Source organism: Ceratotherium simum, chromosome 6 (genome assembly GCF_057802395.1).
Source record: "Ceratotherium simum simum isolate JZ-2026a chromosome 6, ASM5780239v1, whole genome shotgun sequence".
Classification (NCBI taxonomy): domain Eukaryota; kingdom Metazoa; phylum Chordata; class Mammalia; order Perissodactyla; family Rhinocerotidae; genus Ceratotherium; species Ceratotherium simum.
Genome location: NC_141905.1, coordinates 56925375 through 56952340, shown reverse-complemented (window position 1 = coordinate 56952340; position 26966 = coordinate 56925375). Strand labels below are relative to the sequence as shown.

Below are 26966 nucleotides of genomic sequence, written 5' to 3'. Positions count from 1 at the left end.
AGGATATGCATAAAATATATGAGGGGGTGTACAGAGCTCTTCAGCTTACCGAGGCGTTTCATATCTGCCTTGACACTGTCTCTGTCTCACATAATCTCTGAGCTTCCATTCTAAGGACGCATTTATTTTCAATATTCAAAATAACTATTACGTTCCTGTTCCTTATGAATAAAACCCTTGTGAAAATCTCTCTTAGAAGTTAGTCCAGTACCAACTTCTGGTTGTTGTTGTTTTTTCAGACAATATTGGGGGCTTTTTGTTGTTTATTTTTGGTTACATTGGTTGTTTTTTATTTTTTGTTTTTTTAATGAAACTTTCCTTTTTGTTCTTGTTGCTAGGAAGAAAAGTTCTAACTTTGTGGTCAATTATAGTATCTTATCCTGGATTTTTAATAGTTATCTTTTTTTTCATTCTAAATGGTATCTATTCCACTTTTTAACTCTGTTTCAAGTTAGTGTATTTTTATGTTATAAAACAGTTTTGCAATTCCTTATAAAACTAAAAATGGATTTAGCATATTTATCCCAGAGAAATGAAAACTTTTCTTCACACAAAAACCTGACATGAATGCTCTTTTGTAGCTGCTTTATTTATAATAGTCAAAAACTGGAAACAGGGGGCTGGCGTGGTGGCGTAGTGGTTAAGTCGGCACTCTCTGCTTCAGTGGCCCAAGGTTCGTGGGTTCAGAACCCCAGGTGCAGACCTACACACCACTCATCGGGCCATGCTGTGGCGGCATCCCACATATAAAAATAGAGGAAGATTGGCAACAGATATTAGCTCAGGGCTAATCTTCCTCAGCAAAAAGAGGAAGATTGGCAACGGATGTTAGCTCAGGGCCCACCAAAAACAAAAACAAAACGGCAAACAGCCCACATATATTATTTATATTAAATATATATTAAATATTTTATACTATAAGCTCTATTAATAGTTCTTAGGAGTAATTATATAAAAATCCACATATGTTTTTTATTATTTCTTCTAACATGAAGTCAGTACAGTAATCCAGCATGTCGTCAGCCGTATTTGTAAGATTATTTCCTTAACCCATCAGATACATTGCGGTAAAAGTGATCTGGTTATGACACATTCCTTTAAATGAAAAGATGCTGTGAAATGCATTGTTCACCAGTTTTTAGGAAAAAAATTTATTCTGTTTAACCTCAACACACTTTTGTTTGGAAATTTACAAGTTGATAGTTGCAAGAGAGAATTTTGAGCTCATAAGCAGATACAAAAGAGAAAAATTAAAATGAGGCACAATCCAATTTAGGGTATATCACAGCAAAATTATGTCCTGTAGAATTGAACAAAGGGAGATTTTGCTAGCATTTATCCTTTATTTATTGTTAAAATACTAAGGATTTATACCATATTTTCCCCCCATAGGTCCCGGAAAAGGTCAAGGCTTCTTAATGATCAGCACCCTCAAAATGATGTACAAATAAAGGATAATGATTATGTCAACTGTCAACAGTGGATCTGCCCAGAGGCATGGAGATTTTTATAAACACCAGTGTTGTGACAGCATCCCAGAAGAGAGACATCTGAGAGATTGGGATTTTGGTAACAAAGGACCAGAACCAACATGTTCATTTTTTGCTAATTACCAGTGTTACGATGTCTCACAAGAGGAAATAGATTTCAATAACAAAATACTTGGAACAACAACAAGAGTATTTCATGATCACCAACATCACAGTGACTTCCATGAACCAGATCCTGGAAATGATTTTGATTTTGTTAGCAAGGTTTGTGCACAAAGGAGACATTCTGTTCAGAACCATCAGGCCTATAGTAACTTTTGGGAACAATTTCCTACAAAAGATTTTGGTTTTGTTAACAGAGGCCGGGGACAAAAACGACAACCTTCCCATAACTGCCATGAGTACCCACCACATGGTGATTTTCAGGACCAGTTACCAATACAAAGTTCTAATTACCGCAATACAGGTGGTTTTCAAAGGCAAAAATCTGTCTGCCAGGACTGTTCTCATGATGAAATGAATTTGGAAGATTTAGAATATACTGATGAAGCATCAGAGCACACATTGGGACCTTTATGTGACCATTCCAATGTTGATTTCTCAGAGAAAATGCCATTGGAAAAATGTGTCAATAGAGGTCATGGACCAAGACTATCACCCTTTCAAAAGTTTCAAAAACAAATGCAGTTAAGAAATTTTCATTTCAACAATGGAACTGGACCAAGGCAAATATCTTACTGTGACAACCAGCCTAGTGATCCACCAGAACAGATACTATTGGAAGACTTGGACTTTGAACAGGGAACATCTTTACAAAGACTGAGATCTTTTCAGGACCACCCACCTCCTGATAACATAAATCCTGATTGGTATTTAGATAAGTGGTTAATTTTGTCTTGTACAGTAAGGAATGGTACTTGAATCCAACAAAACACTTAGACTTCTTTCAAATTTGTATAAACATTCAAAAGTGGTATAAATTATCACCCAAAACTAAAATTCAGATTTGTTCTTGTATAGATTCAATTTATAATAAATGCTTATTTCTGATTGCTATGAATTAGAAATTTAGCTTTAAGTTATTTCCCAGGATTGAAGTAAATACAACAAATTAGATTTAAATGGTTTAATTCTTAACTATAAGTTTGAAGTAAAAAATATCAGAAACAGATTTTTCATGGAAATACTATAATTTTTAGACAAGGATTTTAAAAAATATTCTTTTTAGATGTGCTACAAAATTATTTTAACATACACAATCCAGTAGTCGTTTTTTCTGTCATTCAGTAATTTTTTATCTATGCCTTTATGTGGGAGCATCAGGAGAGCAATGACCCTGGTGAAATTGAAGCGCATGCCAAGAAACAGAAAGGTAAAGCATGAAGTCTAAAGGGAAAGAACAAGACAAGGAAGAAAGGATATAAAAAGGGATGGAAATAAAAAGAGAAGCCAGGAAAAGAGAGTAGTGTGCTGGAATAGAAAATAAGGCCATCGATTGGAGCCGACCCCATGGCCTAGTGGTTAAGTTCAGTGTGCTCCACTTCAGCAGCCTGGAGTTCATGGGTTTGGATCCTGGGAGTGGACCTACATCACTCATCAGCCATGCTGTGGTGGTGACCCACATACAAAATAGAGGAAGACTGGCACAGATGTTAGCTCAGGGCAAATCTTCCTCAGCAAAAAAAAAAAAATAAGGCCATTGAAGAGAGAGAAGGTTTGAGAAGGGAAATGAAGAGTTATATATAGGGAAAGTTATTACATGCCTTTCCTTCTGATTTAGAATGTTTTCTCCAGTTATATAACATTATGCTACATATACTTGGATAGATGTGAACTCTTGCCTGAACCTAGTATGGGTTATCTTGGTTTTCTTGAGAAACTATTCTTCTTTCTCTCATAAGTTTTCTACCATCAACTCATCTATCTTCTTCACTTCATTTCACAGGAAATTTGGCACTGATAATTGAAGAAGCAGAAGTAAGAGACAAATATTGATTTAGCTGTGAAACTATCTTTTCCAAGCCTATCCCTGATCACTACCATTGACATGTAAACATGTTAGAAAACATGAATTCACATGTATTCAGGGTTTCTGTGCAACCTCTGCAGGTCCTGGCCATGATCTTTTGAAACAACCCTCACTTATGGTTTGGGGTTGTATAACCAAGTAATCAGTTCATCTGCCCTTGGGTTTCCAGTGGCTAGCAGTTGGTACCAGTTAAACCAGAAACTTAAGTTTCATTTCCTTTATGATAATTTAACTCTATTCCATGATTATAAATCTACATCCTAACCACAGCCCACTGTATTCCATTGGTCAAGATAAAAGACAAGGTTGGCCAATAAACGTCTCTCACTTCCCTCAGAAGAACCTCTCTATTAGACAGTGGTCTGGGTTAGGAGAATTACAGTATTCAGAAGAAGGCATGTAAAACAAAATGCCTTTTTTTGGCTTCCATTTTCTCTCATCTTGTCACTCAATATCAAAAGTAGGGTCAGGGTTCCAGGTATCCTATTTGAAAGAGTGTAAGTTTCAGTATAAAAGGATATTCCATATTGATTTATATTAAACTACACAATAGAAATCAGATTGGATTTTTTGTTTCAAATTACCTAGTTTTTCTTACTTCTATAACTTCTTCAGCTACTGTGGACGGGATTAAATGGCTCAAAGGTATTCCACTCAAGTGGAGAGGACCTAAAGGAAAGATTTAGATAGACCAAAAGAGACCTTGGTTTGAGGGAGAAAAAAGGCAGATGACAGCCAAAACAGGATTCTTCCTGCCCTCTTTCCTTTTCGCTTACCCATTACTGACAGGCCTAAGTAACATAGCATATTAGCAATTTGGATAAAAGGGAATTGCAGCAGGAAAAAAATAGAGTTCTTTATAGACACAAATATTTACATTAAAAATCTGCTAGAATTATCCCACAAATGTATACTTTAGTAGAGGTTTATTAAAAGAGAGGTATTAGATTTAAACATATATGAAAAGCAAACCTTACAATTTAAAATAGGCTATTCATTAGCTTCTTCAGCTTCTCAGCATCAAGGAAATACTCTGGACGAGATTGTCTATATATAAGTAACACAACCCATTGATTTGCTGCTACACCAAAAAAGGACAAAGCAGATTCACACCATATTCTTCAAGGGGACTTCCATCTGTGGTCCTAATTCTCCCTGCAGGATGAGAGGGGCCTATAAAATGTGTCTACCTCCTTTCATGCAAGGTGCATCCTTCCATACAATTAAGGACCTTAACCCTGTTTCCTTTCACTGTGTTTCCTCCTACAGTGATTCTGTCCACCTTCACCATTTGACTGTTGGTAAAAGACTCCATTTACTTTCTTCTTTTAGCACAATGCCCTCCCTGAAGTTTGAATCCTGTTCCATTTGTGATTAACACTTGTTTCTGCAAGATTGGCAAAATGATAACTGATGAAGTTCTGTAATGGGCACGTGGATGTGTATTATATTATGCTACTTTTGTTTATGTTTTAAAATTGAAAAAGTTAAAAACAACTTGTTTCTGTTATATTATTAGACTGATCTTTCCAGAAGATAGTCTGAGAATACACCCTTCAAATGGATTTAACTACAGGAGACAGAGCAGATTCACACCATATCCATGGGGACTTCCACCTTCATGTGTATTCCAAGAAGATGGTTCAGTTGACTATTATAGAGGTAAAAAATCCAAGAGATAAGGAACGGCACAAAAGGTCATATTTTTAAGCTACTGATTACAATTATAGTATGCCTGTAGATTGCAGAGCTGAAGAGAAAGAGAGCATTATGATTTACAAGAAAAAACTTCAATTGGTGCTGAGCAGTTTGCTTTAAAAACTGACCACTATTTATCTATTTTTGCCCCTTTTTCATTGTCACTGGGCCAAAAATCATTTCATAATAAAAAGAATAAGTTGTATACAAAAGGCAACTGTGTTATTATAAAATTAGCCATCTACATCTTTTAATTTTTGTAAGAGTATTTATAAATATAAGGAAACTAACAATGTGGAGTACATATAATTATTGCTTTTTCAAAACTAGAAATCTATTTGATTTGTTGAGGCTCTATTTTTAGTTATATATGCTAATGAATTGAATTTCTTGTTGCAAACGTTGTAAAAAATAATTTCCCTGTGATTCATTTATTCGTTTTACAAATAATTATTGTGTGCATATGGTAAGAGATTGTAGCTTCCTCTCAGCTGGTTAAACTACAAAATCTTAGTGTTTTAAAACCCATCATAACTAAATTCCTGAAAGTGACCAGCTCTTCCATCCCTGGTAGAGTGACAGGAGAAGGAAAAAGCCATCCTAGACAGAAATAAAAGAAACCAGCTGAATTTAAAGAAGTTTTCAAGGTTGCATGTGGGCTTGCATTATGGATCACCTACTAGCTCTTTCCTAGGAGCCTCTCCCAAGAGCACAAGAGTAATATACTGAAAGCTAGGGGCAGGGGAGAAGAGCTGGGAGAAATCCCTCTGAGGCACACCAGGTCTTCACTGAGTGTGAGGCAGTAGCTCCCCAAAGGCAGAGGGCAGGGTAGACAGAAACCTCCTGAGGCACAGAAAACTGACAAAAGAAGAAACATTTGAGGATTGTTGTGTAAGAGAAGGAATAAGCTTTGTAAGTGGCACTTGAGCTGGCCCACTGTGGAACAGGCTGCCAAATTAAGTACAGTAGTCAGATAGTAGATGACTACTTAACTTAGAGCCAGTAGAAGGAACTCCATAGAATGGTAAAGTAGTCTAGATCTTTGATACCCAAAGTGTGGTCCCTGGACAGCAGTACTGGCATCACCTGGCAGCTTGTTAGAAATGTAGAATCTTGGCCTCACCCAGACCTACTGAATTATTTTTTTAATTAAAATTAAATAATTTTTATCTCAACAAGATCCCTGAGTCAGATGCACATTAAGTTTCAATAAGCATGACCTTTAACATGCATTATAATCCTTAAAATTCTACTTTAATAATATGTACAGTCAAGTGTTGTGTGGTGAGCTATACAGAAACTAAATGCATGGTCCAGAAGGAAAAGTTCAATGTGAATAATCAAAGAAGGCTTCATTGAGGAATCAGGAGTTGAGCTGGTCCTTAAAAACTGGAGAAGGAGGATGATCATGTCAAGAGATAACATAAATAAGGATACTGAAGCAGAAATAGTGATATGGATCAACTTTCCTGGCAGTGGAGAGGGAGAGTAACTAGGACTGTTACTTTAGTTCCTGCTAAAGTACCCCTGAGCCCAACTTTTCAGAAAGAAACAGGTCACATATCTTGCCCCCAAGTAGCTTAACCCAAACACTGAATAACATGGTCTGAGCGCTCTCATGGAAGCACAAGCAAACAGTTGTGGTAGCACAGGGAGGAAGCAGTTTATTCTGACTTGGAGATTTGGAGAAGACTTCACTGAAGAAGGGGCATTTATGTTGAGCTTTGAAGGTAGAGTAGGGCAAAGGTATTCCAGGTTAAGCAAATAACCTGAACAGTGTCGGGCGAAGAACCAGTCTACCCTGACTGGAATGTAGGGAATGTCAGAGGGGTGAGTGGGATATAAGCCTGGAGAGAGCTCATAGGCATGGATCAAAGGGCTTGAATGTAGGAGAGTTTGATCTTATTTTGTAGGCAATGGAAAGCCACCAATAGTTTTAGTTGGGGAGGAATGTGATTAAGCCTGCTTTTTATAAAGATTAATCTGGCAGTAATAGATTGGAGACAAGACAACTGTTCCCGGTATCAGGTCTTTACTGGGGTGATAAGAGTAAGATTGGAAAGGGGAATCAAAATGAAAAACGTTGCAAAGGCAGAATGGGCAGGTCTTGTTGATGAAGTTGATTCTGATCGTGGGTATTTGAGGCAGTAGTAGCATTAATCATCATAGAATGCAGGAGGAAGGGCAGGTTTAGGAGCAAAGGTAGAGTTCAGTTTGGGTCATCCTAAAAACACACTATTCCCTGCCTAGTTCCCAAGACTTTCCTCCCCTTTCTTCTTAGAATTTCATTATAACAAGTGATGTTGTTTCTTAGGTGACTGTATCTCACTTGTCATTGACTAGTCCATGTTCTCTGGTGAGCTTTGCTTGTCAACATACACGCAAAACAGATATAAATACAAAAAGTCAACTCAGGTGCTGATGAGGGTGATGCCATCATTGCATCATCAATTTAAATTTAGAAATTAATTTAAAATAGAGAAATGCAAAAGGTATAGCAATGCTTTTATCACATGTACAGTCTTAAATGCCACTTTTCTAAAGAGAAGGCTCATGGAGATACTCCTTTCCTGTTAAAAAATCCATTATACCTGAGATAAAACCAATTGTGTTCAGTTGTATTAGATTCATGTGCAAATAATAACTTAGGTAGTTAACTCTACATTGTCCTAAGCATATAAAATAAGGAAAATAAATAGATGCATGGTCTCTTAGGAAACCTACCATTTTAGAACGTGAGGCTAATTTGGGAGCTGCCAGAGCATCCTGATTAAGGCTGTGGAAAGAAGTTGCAGATTGATGACGTCTTGGAAGTAGTGACATTTTTTTAAAAAAATATTCCTTGGCAAGATAAGTAGACTGTCATTTACAGAAAACACACTTTATGTTTTAGTTAATGAGACACTGTGGTAGACTGAATCATTGTGCCCAATACTTCACTCCTTTTCTGTGTTAGAATTAATCATCCATGTCCTTTGCCATATGACATTGCCATTCCTCCCAGTGTTTCTCCAACTTGCTAAAGTTGGGCTTGATCATATGACTTATTTTGGTCAATAGAATGTGGATGGAAGTGACAGGGGGCCCATCCTGGCCAAGGCCTTAAGAGGCATCCTATGTTTGCTCTCACTCTCTTGTGCCCCTCTTATTCATCAGGAGAACATGGCTCAGGAAGCCACTGGACAAAGAGAATGTGAGATACATGGAGCAGGCCTGAACCAGACCTACTGCCTGAAGTAAAGCTACGCAGCTGACTTGCAGAGCCACAAACATGAAAATCAATGTTTACTGTGAAACTGAAACTTTGAGGTTGTTATAAGAAATTTAAAAACTAAAACTAACACAAACTGAAAGAAACATATGGTTAGTGAGCACAGCTAACTATAAGCAACTGTCATGTTCTAACAAGATACCAACTATCAGAATATGAATCAGAGAGGGACCAGACCAATTTGGGTGAAATTCAGCTCATCTTTCAAACTGACAATAAATGAGAATATGTTTTAATAGTAATTTTACTATTCCATGGTAAACTTTGCTCCGTGAGCTATTAAGAAACTAATCTTTATTTTAATATTCAAATTTACATTTTGACTATAGAACATAGGCATCAAAATTATCTTGTATCCTTTTTGAATACAGACTAAATTTTCCAAATGTCTTTCATCAGGCACCCTGGCCTTGAATAACAGGGATCTCTGCCTTCACAAAAAAGGCCACAAAACCTGAAGAATAAAGTGAAATTCTGAGCTGGGATCTTAAAAGCTTGTTTAAAAATAATGTTAAACTTCATATATAACAAATAATATCAAGAATGTTTTAGTGTCTCTAACTCTTTAAAAAAAATCTTCCCCTCAAGAGAAAGATAAAGGATTATTGCCTGTGTCTTTTTAGCTTTGAATGTATTTTTAGACATGTGCTGTCCAATATGGTGGCCCCTTGTCACATGTGGCTGTTGAGCACCTGAAATGTAGCTAGTCCTGATTAAGATGTGCCGTGTGTAATATACACAATAGATTTCAAAAACTTAATATGAAAAAACAAATATCTCATTAATAATTTTTATGTTAATTATGTGTTGAAATGATAATATATTTTGGATATAGTCACTTTATTAAACTCTCTTAGTTACCCAGTTTGATTGAATCATCTTTTTCTTACAGAGATCTTGATTGATACAACATTAAAATGAAATATACTTTTTTTGTGTGTGAGGAAGATTAGCCTGAGCTAACATCTGTTGCCAATCCTTCTCTTTTTGCTGAGGGAGATTGGCCCTGGGCTAACATCCATGCCCATCTTCCTCTACTTTATATGGGATGCTGCCACAGCTTGGCTTGACAAGCGGTGCATCGGTCTGCGCCCAGGATACAAACTTGCAAACCCCGGGCCGCCGAAGTGGAGTGCACAAACTTAACCACTACACCACCAGGCTGGCCCCCTGAAGTATACTTTATAACTTTTATGTATATTGCATTTTATGTTTCTTACTAATTTAAGAATTGGGTAAGGTGAAACTTTTATGTTTCTCTCTCTCTCTCTCTTTCTCACACACACATACAACAGCCTATTGAAGTAACTTCATTCTTTCATCTACAGAAGCAACCACTTCTAATTTTTCCCCCTATGGGTTCATAGAAAAAAAGTCTCCCACCTTCTAAAGGAATGGGGTCACCAGAACCAAGTCTGGGTGAAAGTCCAGGAAGTAATGGTAATCATTTATAACCAATGGCCAAACCAATATTAAAATTAGTTGATAGTGACACATTTTATTTGGCTTTCCTCATCCAGAATGGCCCAAAGCAGATTCCTAGATCTGCCTCAAAGCTAACTTTCCCTCCAACAGAAATGAGATTAGGTTGTGCCTGCTGATTGGTTCCATGATTTGAGATTTTTAACAAGTGGAGTTTGGCTCCCAAATACCTTAAAGGATTTTTTTTGGACCCAGGCAACAAGACAGAAATGGAATAAGAAAAGATTTCAGTGTTTACTGAAGGAAACTTGTGAATTCTAATTCCAACTTGCTGAGGGGCAGTGTTTAGAAAAGAAAAAGCAGTAAACTTGGGGCAGAAGACATGAGTTTGAGTATCAACTCTGCCATATACTAGCTTGTGTGACCTTCATTTGCAAAATGGAAATAATACACCCTCGTGGGTTTTTTTTAAGGATCAGAATAATGTGTACAACAGTCCTTTGTATATGCAGAGATAAGGAATAAAGGGGCTGATATTGGCTCTATTAATAAATAGACCTTTTATTTTTATCATTATCATCAACTACTGTTTATTGATGCTGAACTGCTAAGCAGTAAGCAAGCAGTATAATTAAGAAGCCAGAAGTATGGGAATCATTGATTAGCATCATATGCCATGTATGTTACCATGCAAAATACATGAACAGAATATTGGTGTTACCATGACAGCCTTTGTGGGCTTAAAGCAATGTTAAATCACAAGTCCATCAGGGAACAGGTCATCTGTCTACTACACTTCCCATCATGCCCATAAGCCCTGTATTTGTGCAGAGTTAAGTGCATGCTTAGAAGTCATAAGGAGACAGTCTAGTACATTCAGGAGAGAAAATAATGGTTAAGTGAATGCCAGGCGTTAGCTCAGACATTTGGGCAAGTGACTTAACCTCTCTGAGCCTCAGTTTCTACTTCTATGAAGTGAGAGTGGTAGTAGCTACCTCCAGATTACTGTGAGGATTAAATGAGAAAATGAATGTAATGACTCGAGCGCGGAGCCTGGTATAAAACAAATGCTCAGTAAATACTAGCTATAACGATATAATCAACTACCACTAGAAAGAGTTTAAAGGTGTCCTAATTTGGCTTCTCATTCCTAATCAAGGTACAGCAAATTCAGTTGTGAGCAGAAAGGAAAAAGTTCCTGTCCACAGCTTTATTAAGCTTATATTCACCTGGATGTTGTCAAAAATGACTTGATTATTCAAGAGATAAGGGACATTTGGCTTCTAGTTTGTGGAAGAGCTTTTCCTCCCCCTCCACCCTGCATCAACTCAACAATCAGTCCCCAAATCCAGAGATGGAGAGCTTGGGACAAGGTCAGAGCAACACATCACCACTCCATCCTGCTCAACAGGTAACTCTTACAATAGTCCTTAAAGGGAGGAGGTACACGGTCTCTTAATGTTTCTGTGACAAGATCCATAGCTGCTGCTTCTCCCACAAAACATTCCACGGAGTAAGTAAATAGAGCCCATACTTGTGTGAGAGGGGTGGCAACAACACTTTCAGATCTGGTTCTTGGCACATTTCAATGTGTAAATACCATGACAGTGAACAGGCATGCCACTCTACACTAATGCAGCTCTCTCACTAAATTAAACCATGGAACAATAAGATATGGCATGGCTTTAAAACTCAATGGGCATCTTTGTGGTGCAGTTGGTTAGCATATTTGGCTATTAACTGAAAGTTTGGTGGTTCAAGCCTACCCAGGGATGGTCTTGCCTGCAGCCAATTTCTTGGTGATGAAAGTGTTCTGAAATTAGATAGTGGTAATGGTTGCACAACATTGTGAATGTACTAAGCGCCACTGAATTGTATGTGTTAAAATGGTGAATTTTATGTTATATGCATTTTACCGCAATAAAAATAAAACACCAATAGATGCATCGGAGGATGCATCTTCCCGACCCTGTGTTGCAACTGTATTTTTCTTCCTGACATGTATACACCTATCATGTAGTATGCCCTGATATCTGAATGCTTATATGTGCATCAGCTTTTCTCTGGTCTGGGTGTTCCACTCTGTAGCATTTTGGCATCACCTGGGAATATGTGATTCATCCACATCCCTATTTTGGATTGGATTAAGTATTGTATTAACTGCACAAGCACATAAATTCCCTTGTAAGACTCTTTGGCCCTAGCACATATTTGCCTAGTCTAGAAAGTTCTCCCAGGCAAAGGGCAGGCTGGGAATTGGATGTGTGTCTGCCCTCTCCAAAGGCATTATATGGCTTTCTTAATAATGGGAAACAGGAGAGAGAAAGCGTCTGTAAGAGTACAACCGAACCAGTTCCTGAGATGCTTCTTTTAGCCAGCGCAACTTCCAGCAGAGGACTCAGGACTCTCAGTTCTTCTGGACAAAGTCAGTATTGTTCTTTTATAAAGCAAAGATCACGAAAGGTGGTAGGTCTTTAAGACCTACACAAGCACAGAGTACAAAAGAGAAAGAGGAGAGTTGGGAAAGACTCACAAAAGAGACAATGTCTGCCAGGAAGTCCTTGAGGCAGAAGGTGGTGAATACCTCCCACAAGAGGCTTCAGCAAAAGCCAAGGAAGCTTCATGTTGGTCAAGACTGGCCTTGGTGAGCAAGGAAGGAAGACCTTATACATCATTTTGGAGGAAAGTGCTCCCTGGGCAAGTTTTTTTCTCACTCCAGCCAGCAGATTTCAGTTGCTCCTCCTATACCCTGTCTTTCCAGAAATCTGAAGGCTTGTGAAAGATAAACATGCCTATGATGGCCACTATGACCAGGATCAGGGAGAAGAGGACCATGAGGAAGACATAGGTGGAGTGGGGAAGAGGTGTGGACAACGGCTGCTCAGCTGGGATCATGTTGGTCAGGTTCAGCATGTAGCCCAAAGTCCACCCGACGTTGCTGCTCCGGATCTGCAAACAGTGGGGAAAGTCCATTGATTCTGGTCCGAGTATTAAATGAGCTTTCATGCAGCCCCATCCATAACACTGAGCAACCAGGAGGTGGAGAGCACCATGTTCAGTTCTCTAAATGGGTTACTTTTATATTCTAAACTGGACATATGGTAGTGGGGAAAACAGAGCAGGAGCAAGTGATTAACAAGGAGAGTTTGGAGCCTCACTACTGTATTCCCAAAGTTCAGGAAGGAATTTGGTGAATGACTGCCCAATTCTCCTCCCTAGAAGAATTTAATTCAAATAGGCCTTGGGAGATTTGCATTCCTCTTTTGTTTTTTGTGAAGGTTGAGGGGCTGGGGGGTGACAGGAAGCAGGGAAAGGAGGAGAGAGCAATGATTGTCTCTGGTCTTTTACATGTATGTCAGGCCCAGGAATCTCATACATACAAAACCAGGACTTTATGATTCAACTAGGGAAAAATTGGGGGATAACCCCAAGTCAGTCTTACTTTATGGAAGTTGAAAGACTTCATGCAGATACATGAGATAAAACACGCTCTGACTCCACCACCTATACTTCCCCACTCAGAAGTTGCTGCTATTATCATTTTGTGAGCTCTCTCTGAATGTTTTTTCTTACAAAAAAATGGAATTAAATTGTATGTAGAATTCTTCACTTAAGAATACCTTATAAACATCATCCTATGTCTCCTAAGGGATTTCTAAAACATCACTGGCATGAACTGCCTTAAATGTTCATTTTTACTCACTTTATCCAATTATTTATAAATCCTAGAAATGGAGTAATTGGATAAAATGATGTACATATTTTAAGGTTCTTAGCACATATTGCCAAAACAGTCTCCTCAAAGGTTGTGCAAGTTTACATTCCAGCCAATAACATGTAGAAATGCTCTTTTCCTTGTAACCCTTACCAGTACTGGGAATTAATAACTTGTAATAGGTCCACCTCCCTTTATGGGGGACAGGAACCTTATCTGACTGCATGTGTCAAGGAAGTCTCCATAGTTAGAGGAGTTGTCACCTAGGGTTTAGAAATATTGGATCATTTGTTGGAGTTCAAAGAACATAAATCACTTGTATATTTGACAGACATATCTTTTAAACAGACAAAATAAACTGTGATGAAATGGAAGGAAGACTGGGATATTAAAACAAGAAAATATTTGCGTTTGAATTAGCAAGGTCAGTATTGACAAGAGAGTAATGAAACTAGTACCCTCAAGGCTGCTACAGCCCTCTGCCACAATGCTTTGTTTTGCTTGAAATCACCGTACATTTAATAAAGAGGGTAAATTGTTTTTGCCATTAGTGGGTATGAGTTTAAAAGGTAGAAAAACACTGCTCTTGATATTTTTCATCAAGCGTGAGTTGCCCATGAGATGCGCAGCTGGGGTAAATGTCTCTCTATGCCTGAATCCCTGCAGGTGGCGCTACAGTAAAGCATGACAGTAAGGTTGCTTCTTTAAGGCTCCCGCCAAGCCTGGCTTCTAAGCAAAGACCCCCATTCACAGCCACTCATCCCCTTCTTCACGAGCTTTCAGACTGGTCAACCTTGAAGCTACAACTAACAAGGCCTTCATCCCTTAGAAGAAACCAGGATCACCCTTTCCAGATTTGTGGAAGGGGTGTTCGGGATGAATGTTGAAGTCAGCACATGGAATCACTGTGGCTACTTCTGAAATACCATTACACTACTTTAATATCTCATTTTTTTGTTTTATAAGGAATTAGTCACTGTTATGTGAGCAGAAAGGCAAGGCTGAGAACACAGGTAGCTCTCCTTAGATAGGATACCCACACCTGGCTGGTAGACGTACCCAGGAGGGCTTGACACAAAATGCCAGCTTGGGATAGAGGTGAAGTGGTAGAACAGGACATCAGGCCAAAATTTAAATCAGGTTGACTCCTACCCCTTTCGAGCCCAAAGCTGCTTCAGTTACTACCACCCAACCTCTCCCCAACCCAACAAGTACCCAAATTACCTTGCCCATGAAATGAATATGCTTCCAGGAATCAGCTGTGAAATGATAGCCGTTCAGAAGGAGAGAGAGGATGTAGGTGCCAGAAAAGCAGTATTCACTCAGGTACTTCTCTTTCACTTCACCAAAATTTATCTTCAGCTGTAAGCGAAGTGAAGGAAATATCATACTTGTACAACAGGCACCTCTCCATAGCCCTCTTTTTCACTATTAGAGCTGATCAAGAGAGGAGGAAGCCCCAGCTCACGTGGGCCTGAGAGCTGGCCTCTCCAGAGGGCTGTGGGAGTGGTGCTGCACTCCTTCAGTGGGCACAGGAGTTTATAGTTTAGGGTCTGTTAAGGAAACTTTTCCTCCACAGGGTTCTATGAGATATCAATAAGTGCTCTAAGGAAAAAGTAGTGTCTGCGGTCTAGTAGATTTAGAAACACTGAAGTTTAGTATACTTTTTTTACCCCTTGTGAACTTGAGCTTCATAATCACATTAGCATATTAAAAGCTGTAAAAAAATCTTGCATGAAAGAAATTTGTTAATCTTTGTTGAATCAGTTTTCTATATGCTCTTGAGCACAGTCTTTGGTTCAGAGCCTCTACAAGCATCTTAAGGAAATAGTGTCATAAAAAGCCTTACCACTCAGTATCAGCAACCCCTAGGAGCTTGATAGTCCTCACCCCAGAACTATCAATGCCAAATTCGCTTTTTAATACGATCCCACACAGCTCTGAAACACAGTTTAGGAAGCACTTTGCTCAGAACTACTAAAAGTGCCAACATCTCACCTTCTGTCCACTGTCCTTACCTGACCTCTCTTTTTTTTGCATCTGAGTCATGCAAAGGGGTCTTCTTGAATCCTTCAAGTGTTTACTCACCCAACCCCCAAATGAAGATATGAAGGGCTGCCTGCCCACCCTCGCCCTTACCTCTCCTGGTTGTTGTAAATATATGCCCAGATGCCCACAGCTTGCTCTGCTCCTCTCCTGCCCTCAATTAGAGGGCAACAGGCCGGGACATCTCTAGCTCAGCCCAGAGTTCTCTCTGCTGCCCTATTCCTCAGCCCTTGAGATAGGCATTCCTCCTGGACACCCCAGGCAGAGAGAGAACTAACATTTGCTAAGCGTATATCATGTACTAGGAATTATGCCAGATGTTTTATATGTAGGATCTCCTGGCTGCCTGCTCACCCCCTTTTGCCCAAATTTCTTTCCCCTCCCAAGGAACATCCCATCTCAAAACCCTAACTGCTGCCTGGGGTTTGTTTCTCACTTGGCTCCTGCTAGCCACCCAGTCTCTAGAAGGCTAAGTCCACACCTAGGCTGCCTTGTCCTGCTCTGATGGAATTCTTCAAATGACCCAGCTTGAAACTATCTTTTTGTTACAGTCCTGGAAATTACTCTTTGATCAACTCCTCTGCATGGGACGTTCTCCTGAGACCTTGCTGTGACATCAATTGAATTTACCTATCCAGGTCCCTACCCCTTTTCTTTTAGTAACTGCACTCTGCCTTTCCTTTGTGGAAAGACCCCTTCTCTCATTTGATGTAGTCTTGGTGGGCCTATCAAACAAAGAACCCCTAGGGGATACAGAATTCCAAGAATCTACTTGAGCCTGACTTGAAAATGCTGCAACCCCATAGGTTCTTGAAGGCTGGCCTATCCCTTGGGAGAATGCCATTTGGGCCTAATTTCCCTGAATTCTTCAATGTTCCCACCTCCCTCCTCTTTCTGGAAAGCTGTAGATTGGCTATGCAGTCTAACCTGCTGAGGATTAATTATGATAGTAGCCAACAATATAGAAGCCAAAGACATCTACCTGGTTCATCAATCTAGAATTGATCATTTTAATGTTTAATGTTAAATACTATGTGCTCTCCAAATGGGAAGATAGTCTGCCTTCCTCACTCTTCTCCTCTCTGTCCTTCTCTCTTTTCTATTCCCAGGGCAATGGGACAGTACCAGTTTCCCTCCTCCCCACCCATTTCCCCTTACCACCCCCCCATATGAAGGGACATGGCAAATCTTGAAGAATGGGATGCATTTCCCTAGAAAGGCTAAAAGTCCATGAGGTTGAATGTCAGGACCCAGAGTATACTGAGAAATACCCAGTTATTATACATAGAGTCTTATAGCATTGTTCTCTTGGGCTGAGTGTATCTTGGATGACCAGATTTTCAGAGTAGAAAAGTGATTATGTTCTGGTTGTCAAAAGATTTTTACCAGCCCTCCAATCAACCTGCCAGAAGACAAGCATGAACTGCCCCTTCCACTCATTTTCCTAGCCTCTCTACCTCAGGGACCCAAGGATTTGGGACACCCTGCTGGACATCAGTGGGTATAGTTTGCATTATTTTCCCCACCAAAGCAGGGACAGGCAGCACAATATAGTATGCGTAAAGCATCTAGTCCATTTTTCAGCACATAATATATGCTTAACAGTTGTTAGTTCTCTCTCTGCCAAAGGTGTCTAGAAGGGACATTCCTAAACTCAAGTCTCACCAGGATAGCAGTGCTTCCTCAGGTTGAAGTAAGCGGGAAAAGAAGAAGAGTTACCCTATAACAGGGCACTTGACAGAACTATGTTTTTTATATGGATGGACAATGCAGTTGGGAAAAATGAAGTCATAACACCTGAGTCATAACACCCATCTCAACATTTTAGGCTCTGGGTCTCACCCTGCAATTCCATCCCCCCAAATATTTCAGAATTTCTCCAAATGCAGTCCTTTCTGTGCTTACTTCCAGGCCCTCTGAGCAATTCCTCATGTGGCTTATCTGAGCAGACCTACAGGTCTGTATATAAGTGTTCCCAACCTAATGTAATCTGATGAAATAAAAAATTAGATGAGGGTAAGGAGAGAAAATTTGACAGAGCTTCCACTCTGAACAAGAAGTAAGTTTTTTCAAAGAGCAGCCTAAATCTACCTCCTCAGCAGCTATACATAAGATTGGTCTCAAGTTGCCTCAACTCCAAGATGCTGATCTTCCTCCACAGATCTCCACTAGTTGAAAAAGCCTCCCCTAAGTGTTTTGTAAACTGTTAAGTACTGAGGCATATTTAAGTGGTTCTTTCCGAAAGCCCTGAATACTCTTCCTTCACGTTCTAACTCTGACAAAATACTTAGGGAACATTCCAAACCTCCAGGCTCTTGCACAACCTTCCTTCCCCATTTGTCAGTGCTGATGACAACAGCATCAATTTTTAATTAATTGCATTTCTTAAGAATTGCAACTGCGTCAATTTAAAACTGCTGCTGTTTTGAGCTAGCCCTAGCTGATCTTTTTAAATCAGAGTAGACCTCATACGTCTCTCCTCCTTGGAAACTTTCATCAGGTAGAGCTGGATCTTGAACGACTCAGTATCTCAGACAAGAAAAAAATGTGTGCTTCAAATTTATGAATAAATAGGAGATATCTTGGACCTGGGCAATGGAGAAAGGGTCTTACCACAATGGTATCTGGGGCAGATTACGTGAATTGCCTATCTTCCTTGCTAATAAAACTCAGATTTGGGGGTTGGGAGGGGGAGTGGACGACAATGTGCCTGGCTCTAGGAAGCAGTTCATGATGGATCTAAGGCTCTAAACCAGTCATAAAATCCTGCATCTTGCTTTCCCAGCCAGTCCTGGCCAATGAGATATAAGAGAAAGACGTACCTCTTCCCAAGTCTGAGAGCAGAAATTTTCCATCGTGGCAGTCACCTTTTCCTGAGAGGGAGTTTCCTCTAATGATGTAAAGTTTAAAAACTCCATCACATAGTAAAAAGCTGAAAATGCCTGCAAAAGAAAAATGCAGGGTTTTGCTCTGTGTCCAACACAGAGGGACACTGACTCACTCTCCAGAAGGCTGAACCCCGAGTGAAGGTCCCTGGAAATCTCTGTTGAGTAAATTAATGGACTAAGTGATATTCCAGACCCAAGAGCTGTTTCCTTCCTGGAAGAGGGGTCACTTTGCTGCTGACATGCATTTCTGAGCCACTTGGTAGCTAATTTTCTCTATAATTTTAGTGAGAGAGTCAGGGAGAAAGAAAGAAGGGGAAAAAAGAAGAAAAGAGAGGAAGAGGTTACAAAAATTGCATCTTTAAAAAACTATTATATATGAAATTTTTAATAAATAAAAACTGGAAAATTCTATACAAAGGTATTACAAGTTATCTCTGAATGGCAAAATTATAAGGTGTTTTTTCCTTTTTATTTGTGCTTTATTTTGTGCCTATTTTCTAAAATGTACATGTACTGCTTTCTTTAAATAGCCCATCTTTATTTAACAAATATTTATTTCAGGTCTATCATGAGCTAGGCACAACTGAAAAGTTTTAAAAAATCATTATTATCATCATACTTGAGAACTATAGAAAAAGTTAAAAGTACAAGTGAGTAAAAAATAAAACATTCTATTAAAATGACCCCAAATTCTACCACTTAGAGACAAACTACTATTAAATATGATACATAGGCTTCTAATCCTTTTTCCTCCACTCTAATATATACATAAAATTTTTATTATACTTTAAACAATCCTATAGCTGCCTTTTTGACCCTTTTAATATAGCATGAATTTAAAGAGAAGAAAATAATTGAGCAGAGCTTGCTAGATGAGGCAACTCAAACCCCAACTCTAGTGCTTTTTCTCTGTCTTGCCCTAAATGGTGCCAGATTTTAGGGGAAATCACTTTGGATGTCATAGGAGCACATCATGTGTTTACTCAACCAACACCCTGAGAGCTCTGTGTGCTAGGCACTGGGTGGAGTCAGAGAGCCTCCTGTGATTTGTCAGAGGGAACAAAGGGCTCTCCCTGTGCTAGAAGTGGTTTGGCTTAGGGATTATATTTTGCCTTCTGTAAAATTACCAAACACGAAGTGAATGTAGAGAGGAAATGTTACTTTCAAACAAGCAAAGCAACTTCCTATGTAATTCTCACGGGCAAAGACACATGAGGGCAAAGAAACAGGCTTCCAGAGGTCAAAGAAACAGGAGTTAGTGGGGATCCCATTGGGGGCTCGATTCTGACTCAGAGAACAGGAAAGATATCCTCTACCAGGAAAGTTCCTGCTGCAAACAGGGTTTATGCTTCAATTCCAGCCAAAATAAGTCCAATGCCAGCTTCTTAAAAAATGCATTATTTAAAAAAATATTCTTATACATATATAAAATATCTAATTTAACAAAAATGAATAAGTGTGAGTGTATCTGTCCTTTTTAATAAGTTTTCCTTGCTTTTTCATTTATTTTTTGGCTTAATTTTCTCCTCTACTTCTATTTCCAATGGGAGCCAATGTTAACAACTTAATATGAAGCCTTCATTTTTTCCCCCATTGCTCATATAATCATACAAACATGTATATATACAGGATTTGTTTTTTAAAATGAAATTTTAAACACATTCTACATCTTGCTTTTCTTATTCAACAATCCTTTGTGGAAATCCCTCCAAGTCAGCTGGGGACACTCTAATGGCTACATAAGAGTCCATGGTGTGAATGTATCATAATTCATTCAACAACTCCCTACTGGTGGGCATTTCTTTGATTCCAGTATTTTTGCCTATGAGCAATGTTGCTATAAATAGCTCTGTACAGTTAGCCTCTGAACTGGTGTGCTCATTCCTTTGGGCAAGTTGATGTCCATAGGAGCTCTGAAAGCCTCCACATCCCTTGAACTCTGGAATTCCAACACTTTAAATATTGTATGCCAGTTGCAGAACAAGATCTTGGTATGGCTTTATTACTACCATCTTAACCCAAGCCACCAGCATCTCTTGTGTGGACACTGCAATGGCCTCTTATTTGGTCTCCACGTTACCTTTCTAGACGTGTTCCAATCCATCCTGCACGTGGCAGTCACAGGAATCTTTTAAAAACAAATTTGATCATATCACTCCTCTGCTTAAAGCCTTCAGTGACTCCTAATTATACCTAGAATAAAGTCCAAACTCTACCAAGTCTCTCAAGGCCAGGCATGTTCTAACGCTTCCCACCTTGCCACTACCATCTCATACCCCTGCCTACCTTGCCCACTACACGCCAGCCACCCTGGCCTTCAATCACTGCCAAGCTTCCTCCCTTCCCCCCGCCCAGGGTTGCACACTTGCTATTCCTTCTGTTGGAATTCTCTTGACTTCTATATCTCCTCCTCAGAGAGGTCTTCCTATCACCCATCTAGACTAGGACGCTCTGTTATTCTCCTTCACAGGACTCTGTTTCTTCCTTCCCAGCAGTTGCCACAGTCCCATTTGCTTTGGTTTGTTTGCATTTCTGGTCTTTTGTCTGCCAGCCTTCTAGAATGCCAGTTCCATGACGGCAGGGGCCTCATCTGCCTTGTTCTTAGCTGAATCTGTAGCACTAACATGGCACTTGGCACATGGAAGAGATCTATAAATGTTTAAGTGACAGAAAACTGCTCTCTCTCTCTCTCTCTCTCTCTCTCTCGTTCCTAGAGCACTGGCTAGAATGTAAGAGACACTTGGTGAATTTCTGTTGATTGAGAGACTGTATATATCCAGAGACTGGATAGCTATGATATGCATAGCTAATGCCTGGAAGGCTCCCTCCATTAATTAAAACTATTAAGCGTGTTTTTCTCTAGTGAAGTGATTGTGAGACAGGAGGGAGGGGTGAACTTTTTAGTTTTACTTTAAAATTTTTATTTTTATTGTAAAAGAACATTTAACATGAGATCTCTCTTAACAAATTGTAAAGTGTACAATACAATATTGTTAACTATAGGGACAATGTTGTATGTCAGATCTCCAGAACTTAATCATCTTACATAACTGAAACTTTATGCCCATTGATTAGCAACTCTCCATTTTCCCCTCTCCCCAGCACCCGGTAACCACCATTCTACTCTCTGAGTCTATTTGGTTTATTATTTTAGATACCTCATATAAACGGAATCATACAGTATTTGTCCTTTTGTGACTGGCTTATTTCACCTAGCATAATGTCTTCAAGGTTCATCTTTGTCATATATCACATTATTTCCTTCTTTTAAGGCTGAATAATACTCTGTTGTATGTATAGACCATATTTTCTTTATCCATTCATCTGTCAATACCCATCAATAGACCTTTAGGTTGTTGCCACATCTTGGCTATTTTTGAATAATGCTGCAATGAACATTAGAGTGCTAATATCTCTTCCAGATCCTGATTTTAATTCTTTTGGATAAAATATCCAAAAGTGAGATTGCTTGACCATATGGTATTTCTATTTTTAATTTTTTGAGGAATCTCCATACTGTTTTCCATAGCAGCTGCACCATTTTGCATTCCCATCAACACTATATAAGAGTTCCATTTTCTCCACATCCTCACCATACTTGTTGTCTTTTGTTATAAGGTGATATCTCATTGTGGTTTTGATTTGCATTAACCTGATGATTAGTGATGTTGGCCTAGTGATGATACCTGTTGGCCATTTGTATGTCATCTTTGGAGAAATGTCAATTCAAGTTTTTAGCCCATTTTTTAATTGGGTTATTAGTTTCTCTCGCTATTAAGTTGTAGGAGTTCCTTATATATTTTGGAAATTAACCTCTTGTCTGATACACGGTTTGCAAATATTTTCTCCCATTCCGTAGGCTTCCTTTTCACTGTTGATTGTTTTCTTTGCTGTGCAGAAGCTTTTTAGTTTTATGTAGTCACACTTGTCTATTTTCGCTTTTGGTGAGTGGGCTTTTGGTGTCATATTCATGAAATCATTGCCACAACCAATGTCATGAAGCTTTTCCCCCATGTTTTCTTCTAGGAATTTTACTGTTTCTGGTCTTGTGTTTAAGCCTTCAATCCATTTAAGTTGATTGTTCTGTATGGTGTAAGATACGGGTCCGATTTCAATCTTTTGCATGTGGTTATCCAGTTTTCCCAACACCATTTATTGAAGAGACTATCCTTTCCCTGTTGTGTATTTTTGGCACTCCTGTCAAAGATCAGTTGATCACTTATGTGTGGATTTACTTCTGGGCTCCCTATTCTATTCCATTGGTCTATATGTCTGTTTTTATGCCAGTACTATACTGTTTTAATTACTATTTCTTTTAAAATATTTTGAAATCAGAAAGTGTGATACTTACAGCTCTGTTCTTTCTCAAGACTATTTTGGCTATTCAGGGTCTTTTGTGGTTGCAAATAAATTATATATATATATTTCTATTTCAGCAAAAAATGCCACTGGGATTTTGACGGGGATTGCATTGAATTTGTAGAATGCTTTCGGTCGTATGGATATTTTAACAATATTAAGTCTTCCATGAACATGGGATGTCTTTCCATTTGTATCTTCTTTAATTTCTTTCATCAGTGTTTTGTAGTTTTCAGTGCACAAGTTTTTCACCTCCTTAGTTAAGTTTATTCCTAAGTGTTTTATTCCTTTTGATGTTATTGTAAATGGGAATGTTTTCTTAAATTTCTTTTCAGATAGTTCATGTTAGTGTATAGAAATGCAACTGATTTTTGTACATTGATTTTGTACCCTGCAACTTTACTGAATTCATTTATTAGTTCTAACAGGGTTATTTTGTGTGTGCAAAGTCTTTAGGGTTATCTTTATATGAGATCACGTCATCTGCAAACAGACACAATTTTACTTCTTCCTTTCTGACCTGGATGCCTTTTATTTCTTCTTCTTGCCTAATTGCTATAGCTAGGACTTCCAGTAATATGTTGAATAGAAGTGGTGATAGTGGGCATCCTGGCCTTGTTCCTGATCTTAGAGGCAAAGCTTTCAGTCTTCATCACTGAGTATGATGTTAGCTGTGTGTTTTTCATATATGGCTTTTATTATGTTGAGGTAATTTCTTTCTATTCCTAGTTTGTTGAGCATTTTTATCATAAAAGAGTGTTAAATTTTGTCATATGCTTTTTCTGCATCTATTAAGATGATCATGTGATTTTTATCCTTTATTCTGTTAATATGGTATATCACATTAATTGGTTTTTATATGCTAAACCATCATTGCATCCCAGGGATAAATCCCACTTAGTCATGGTATATAATCCTTTTATTGCACTGTTGAATTCAGTTTGCTAGTATTTTGTTGAGGATTTTAGTTGTTCAAAAGTGTGTTAATTTCCACATATTTGTGAATTTTCCAGTTTTCTTCTGCTATTGATTTCTAGTTTCATTCCACTGTAGTTAGGAAAGATACCTGGTATGATTTCAGCCTTCTTAAATTTGTTAAGACTTGTTTTGTGACCTAACATGTGATCTATCTTAGAGAATGTTCCATGTATACTTGAGAAGAATGTATATTCTGCTGCTTTGGATGGAATGTTTTGTATTTGTCTGTTGAGTCCATTTGGTCTACAGTGTTGTTCAAGTCTGCTGTTCCTTTGTTGATTTTCTTTCTGGTTGTTCTAGCCATTATTGAAAGTGAGGTATTGAAGTATCCTGCTATTATTGTATTGCTATCTATTTCTCCCATCAGTTCTGTCAATGTTTGCTTTAAATATTCAAGTCCTCTGATTTGGGATGCATATATATTTATAATTGTTGTATTTTCCTTGTGAATTGACCCTTTTATCAATATATACTGTCCTTCTTTGTCTCTTGTGACAATTTTTGACTTAAAGTCTATTTTGTCTAATGTAAGTATAGCCACCCTTGCTTTCCTTTGGTTGCCATTTGCATGGACTATCTTTTTCCATCCCTTCACTTTCAGCCTCCTTGTGTCCTTAAATCTAAAGTGAGTTTCTTATAGATAGCATATGGTTGGATCTTATAGACAACATATAGTTGGATCTTTAAACTTTTTAAAAAGTTTTTTTTATAATAAGCATATATTCATTTTTATAATAAATATTTCCTTAAATTGTTACATTTCAAAAGACTTTCTGAAATTACTCCTACAGCTCATTCTACCAACAAAAGGCTTAATGAGTCAAGCACCTAGAAATTCTCTCTTTTTTTTTTTTTTGAGGAACATCAGCTCTGAGCTAACATCCGTGCTAATCCTCCTCTTTTTGCTGAGGAAGACCAGCCCTGAGCTAACATTTATTGCCAACCCTCCTCCTTTTTTTTGTTTCCCCAAAGCCCCAGTAGATAGTTATATGTCATAGTTGCACATACTTCTAGTTGCTGTGTGTGGGACGCGGCCTCAGCATGGCCGGAGAAGCAGTGCCTCAGTGCGCGCCCGGGATCTGAACTGCTTTTGCTGAGGTGTAACATTGCTTCTTAAAGTAAGTAAAAATTATTAAAAAACATGAAAAACAGAAAATTTCTATGAGGTAGGTTTAGCTAAATATTGAGCCTTCAGTGGGATACATAGCAACCAAGTTAGCAGGGCCTTCTGGTTCCTGTCACCCCCTACACCCAAACCTCTCATGCCATGGACTCTTGAAAATTTCCCCCGACCTTCTGAAGCCTTCCTGTAGCATCTCAGAATCCTGCTCTTATTCATTTCTCAACACATAAAAGTTGTCCTCTTCACTTCTTTTGCTTCAAAATAGAAATATCTTTAAAATTCTGGCTTATTCAAAACTAAATGCATGTTTATTGTATAGGATTTAAATATTATAAGTTAAAAATGAAAGTCTCTCCTTAATCTAACCATTGCCTAGAGAAAAACACTTCTAATAATGCACTGTTTAATATCTACAGCAAATATATATGTAAAATATTAAAATATATGTCTATATTTTTTACCTAAATGTGATCATACTAGACACAATGTTTTATAATCCTGCTTTGTTTTGCTTGATAAGAATACATCACGGACAAGTTTCCATGTAGATTTTACCTCACCCATTTAAATGACTATAAAATGTTACTATTATGGATATATCGTAATTTACTTAACAATCTCCTATTCATGAGTACTTAGGCTTTTTAATATTACACTATCATAAACAATCCTACAATGTACACACATCTTTGTACCTTTGCCTTGGGATAATTTTGTTGGGGTAAATATATTTTATAACTGGAAATATCCACTAAAAGACATGAACAAGAATGTTCATATAGCAGTCCATAATAGCCCAAAAATGGAAACAACTCAAATGTTCATAAACATTTGAGAATATATATGTATCGAATATAGAATGGATAGATAAATTTTAGTGTGTTCATTCAAAGGAATACTACACTGCAATGAAAGAATGAACTACTGTTAAATGCAACAACATAGACAAATCTCAGACAATACTGAATGAAAGGAGCCAGATGCAAAAGAATACACACTATGATTCTGAATTGGTAACACTAATCTATGGTGATAGATGTCAAAGTGGTGGTTATCCTTGGAGGGGGGCTTATCAATTGAGAGAGTGGACAAGGGAACCTTTTAGGGTGCTAGGAATATTCTATATTTTCATCTAGATGATGGGCTCATAGGTGCATCCCTTAAAAACTATCAAGCTGTGGCCTTAAAATGCGCACACTTTACTGCAGATATATTAGACTTCAATTTAAAAAACAGAGGTGAGCATATTTTAAATATCTATGCGTATTTTGTCAGATCCTCTTTCAAAAAGGTTAGATCGCTTTACAACTGCAGGAGATAACTTTTTTTACCTTAGAGCTTAAAATATGTTCTATTTTCTAAGAGTCCCAAAAATGGTCCTTTATATGCCTCCCTAAATAGGGCAATACATTTCCTCCAAAGCCTGGAATTATTGTCTTTCCAAACCCCTGAACCATATCCTCTTCCTAAAATCACCGCCATTTTCCTGTACTATAGAAACTTGAGTTTACGGATCATAAACCTCAAACAAAGGCATCTAAAGACCGAAAGATGATCTTTAAGCTTGGGGAAAAAAAGCCATCAGCTACCTCCAAGAAGTAGAATATACAAATAATTTTAAGAAAGATGACTAAGGTAATTGAAATAACAGTAATGAGCATAGGGAAATGGATTTAGATTCACTAGTTAGAAGGGAAGGTTTAGGTTTATTTTGGGTAGATCCAAAAAGCTGAAATATAACCAAAATTTGTAAGTGGCTAGACTCAGCCCAATAAAAGTAACTTACTAAAAATTAAAACTTTTCTAAGATAAAATTAAAGATTTTGTGATGTAGTGTTCTTCCTGTTATTATAGATACCCCAACCATTTGGGAGACCTCCTACTGGGAATATGGTAGAATAGAAGGTATTTCTGCATGAGATAGGAGGTTAGATAGCGTATGTGCTA

At 38.2% G+C, this 26966-nt stretch overlaps 2 protein-coding genes across 2 annotated transcripts in view; one reads left to right on the top strand and one right to left on the bottom strand.

The window, feature by feature from the left end:
* LOC147916874 (uncharacterized) overlaps positions 1-2411 on the top strand; it is a 28357-nt gene extending 25946 nt beyond the window's left edge. Inside the window, 2 exon segments of the mRNA XM_087432331.1 lie at positions 1393-1483; positions 1485-2411. Coding sequence (XP_087288457.1) covers positions 1393-1483; positions 1485-2411 — 1018 coding nt within the window.
* The window catches only part of ENTPD1 (ectonucleoside triphosphate diphosphohydrolase 1), a 99774-nt gene continuing 73379 nt past the window's right edge, over positions 572-26966 (bottom strand). The window contains exons 8-10 of the mRNA XM_014785599.2: positions 18494-18613; positions 14850-14987; positions 572-12859 (exon numbers count right to left, since the gene is read on the bottom strand). Coding sequence (XP_014641085.1) covers positions 12653-12859; positions 14850-14987; positions 18494-18613 — 465 coding nt within the window. The 3' untranslated portion in view covers positions 572-12652. The remainder of the gene's footprint in view (positions 12860-14849; positions 14988-18493; positions 18614-26966) is intronic.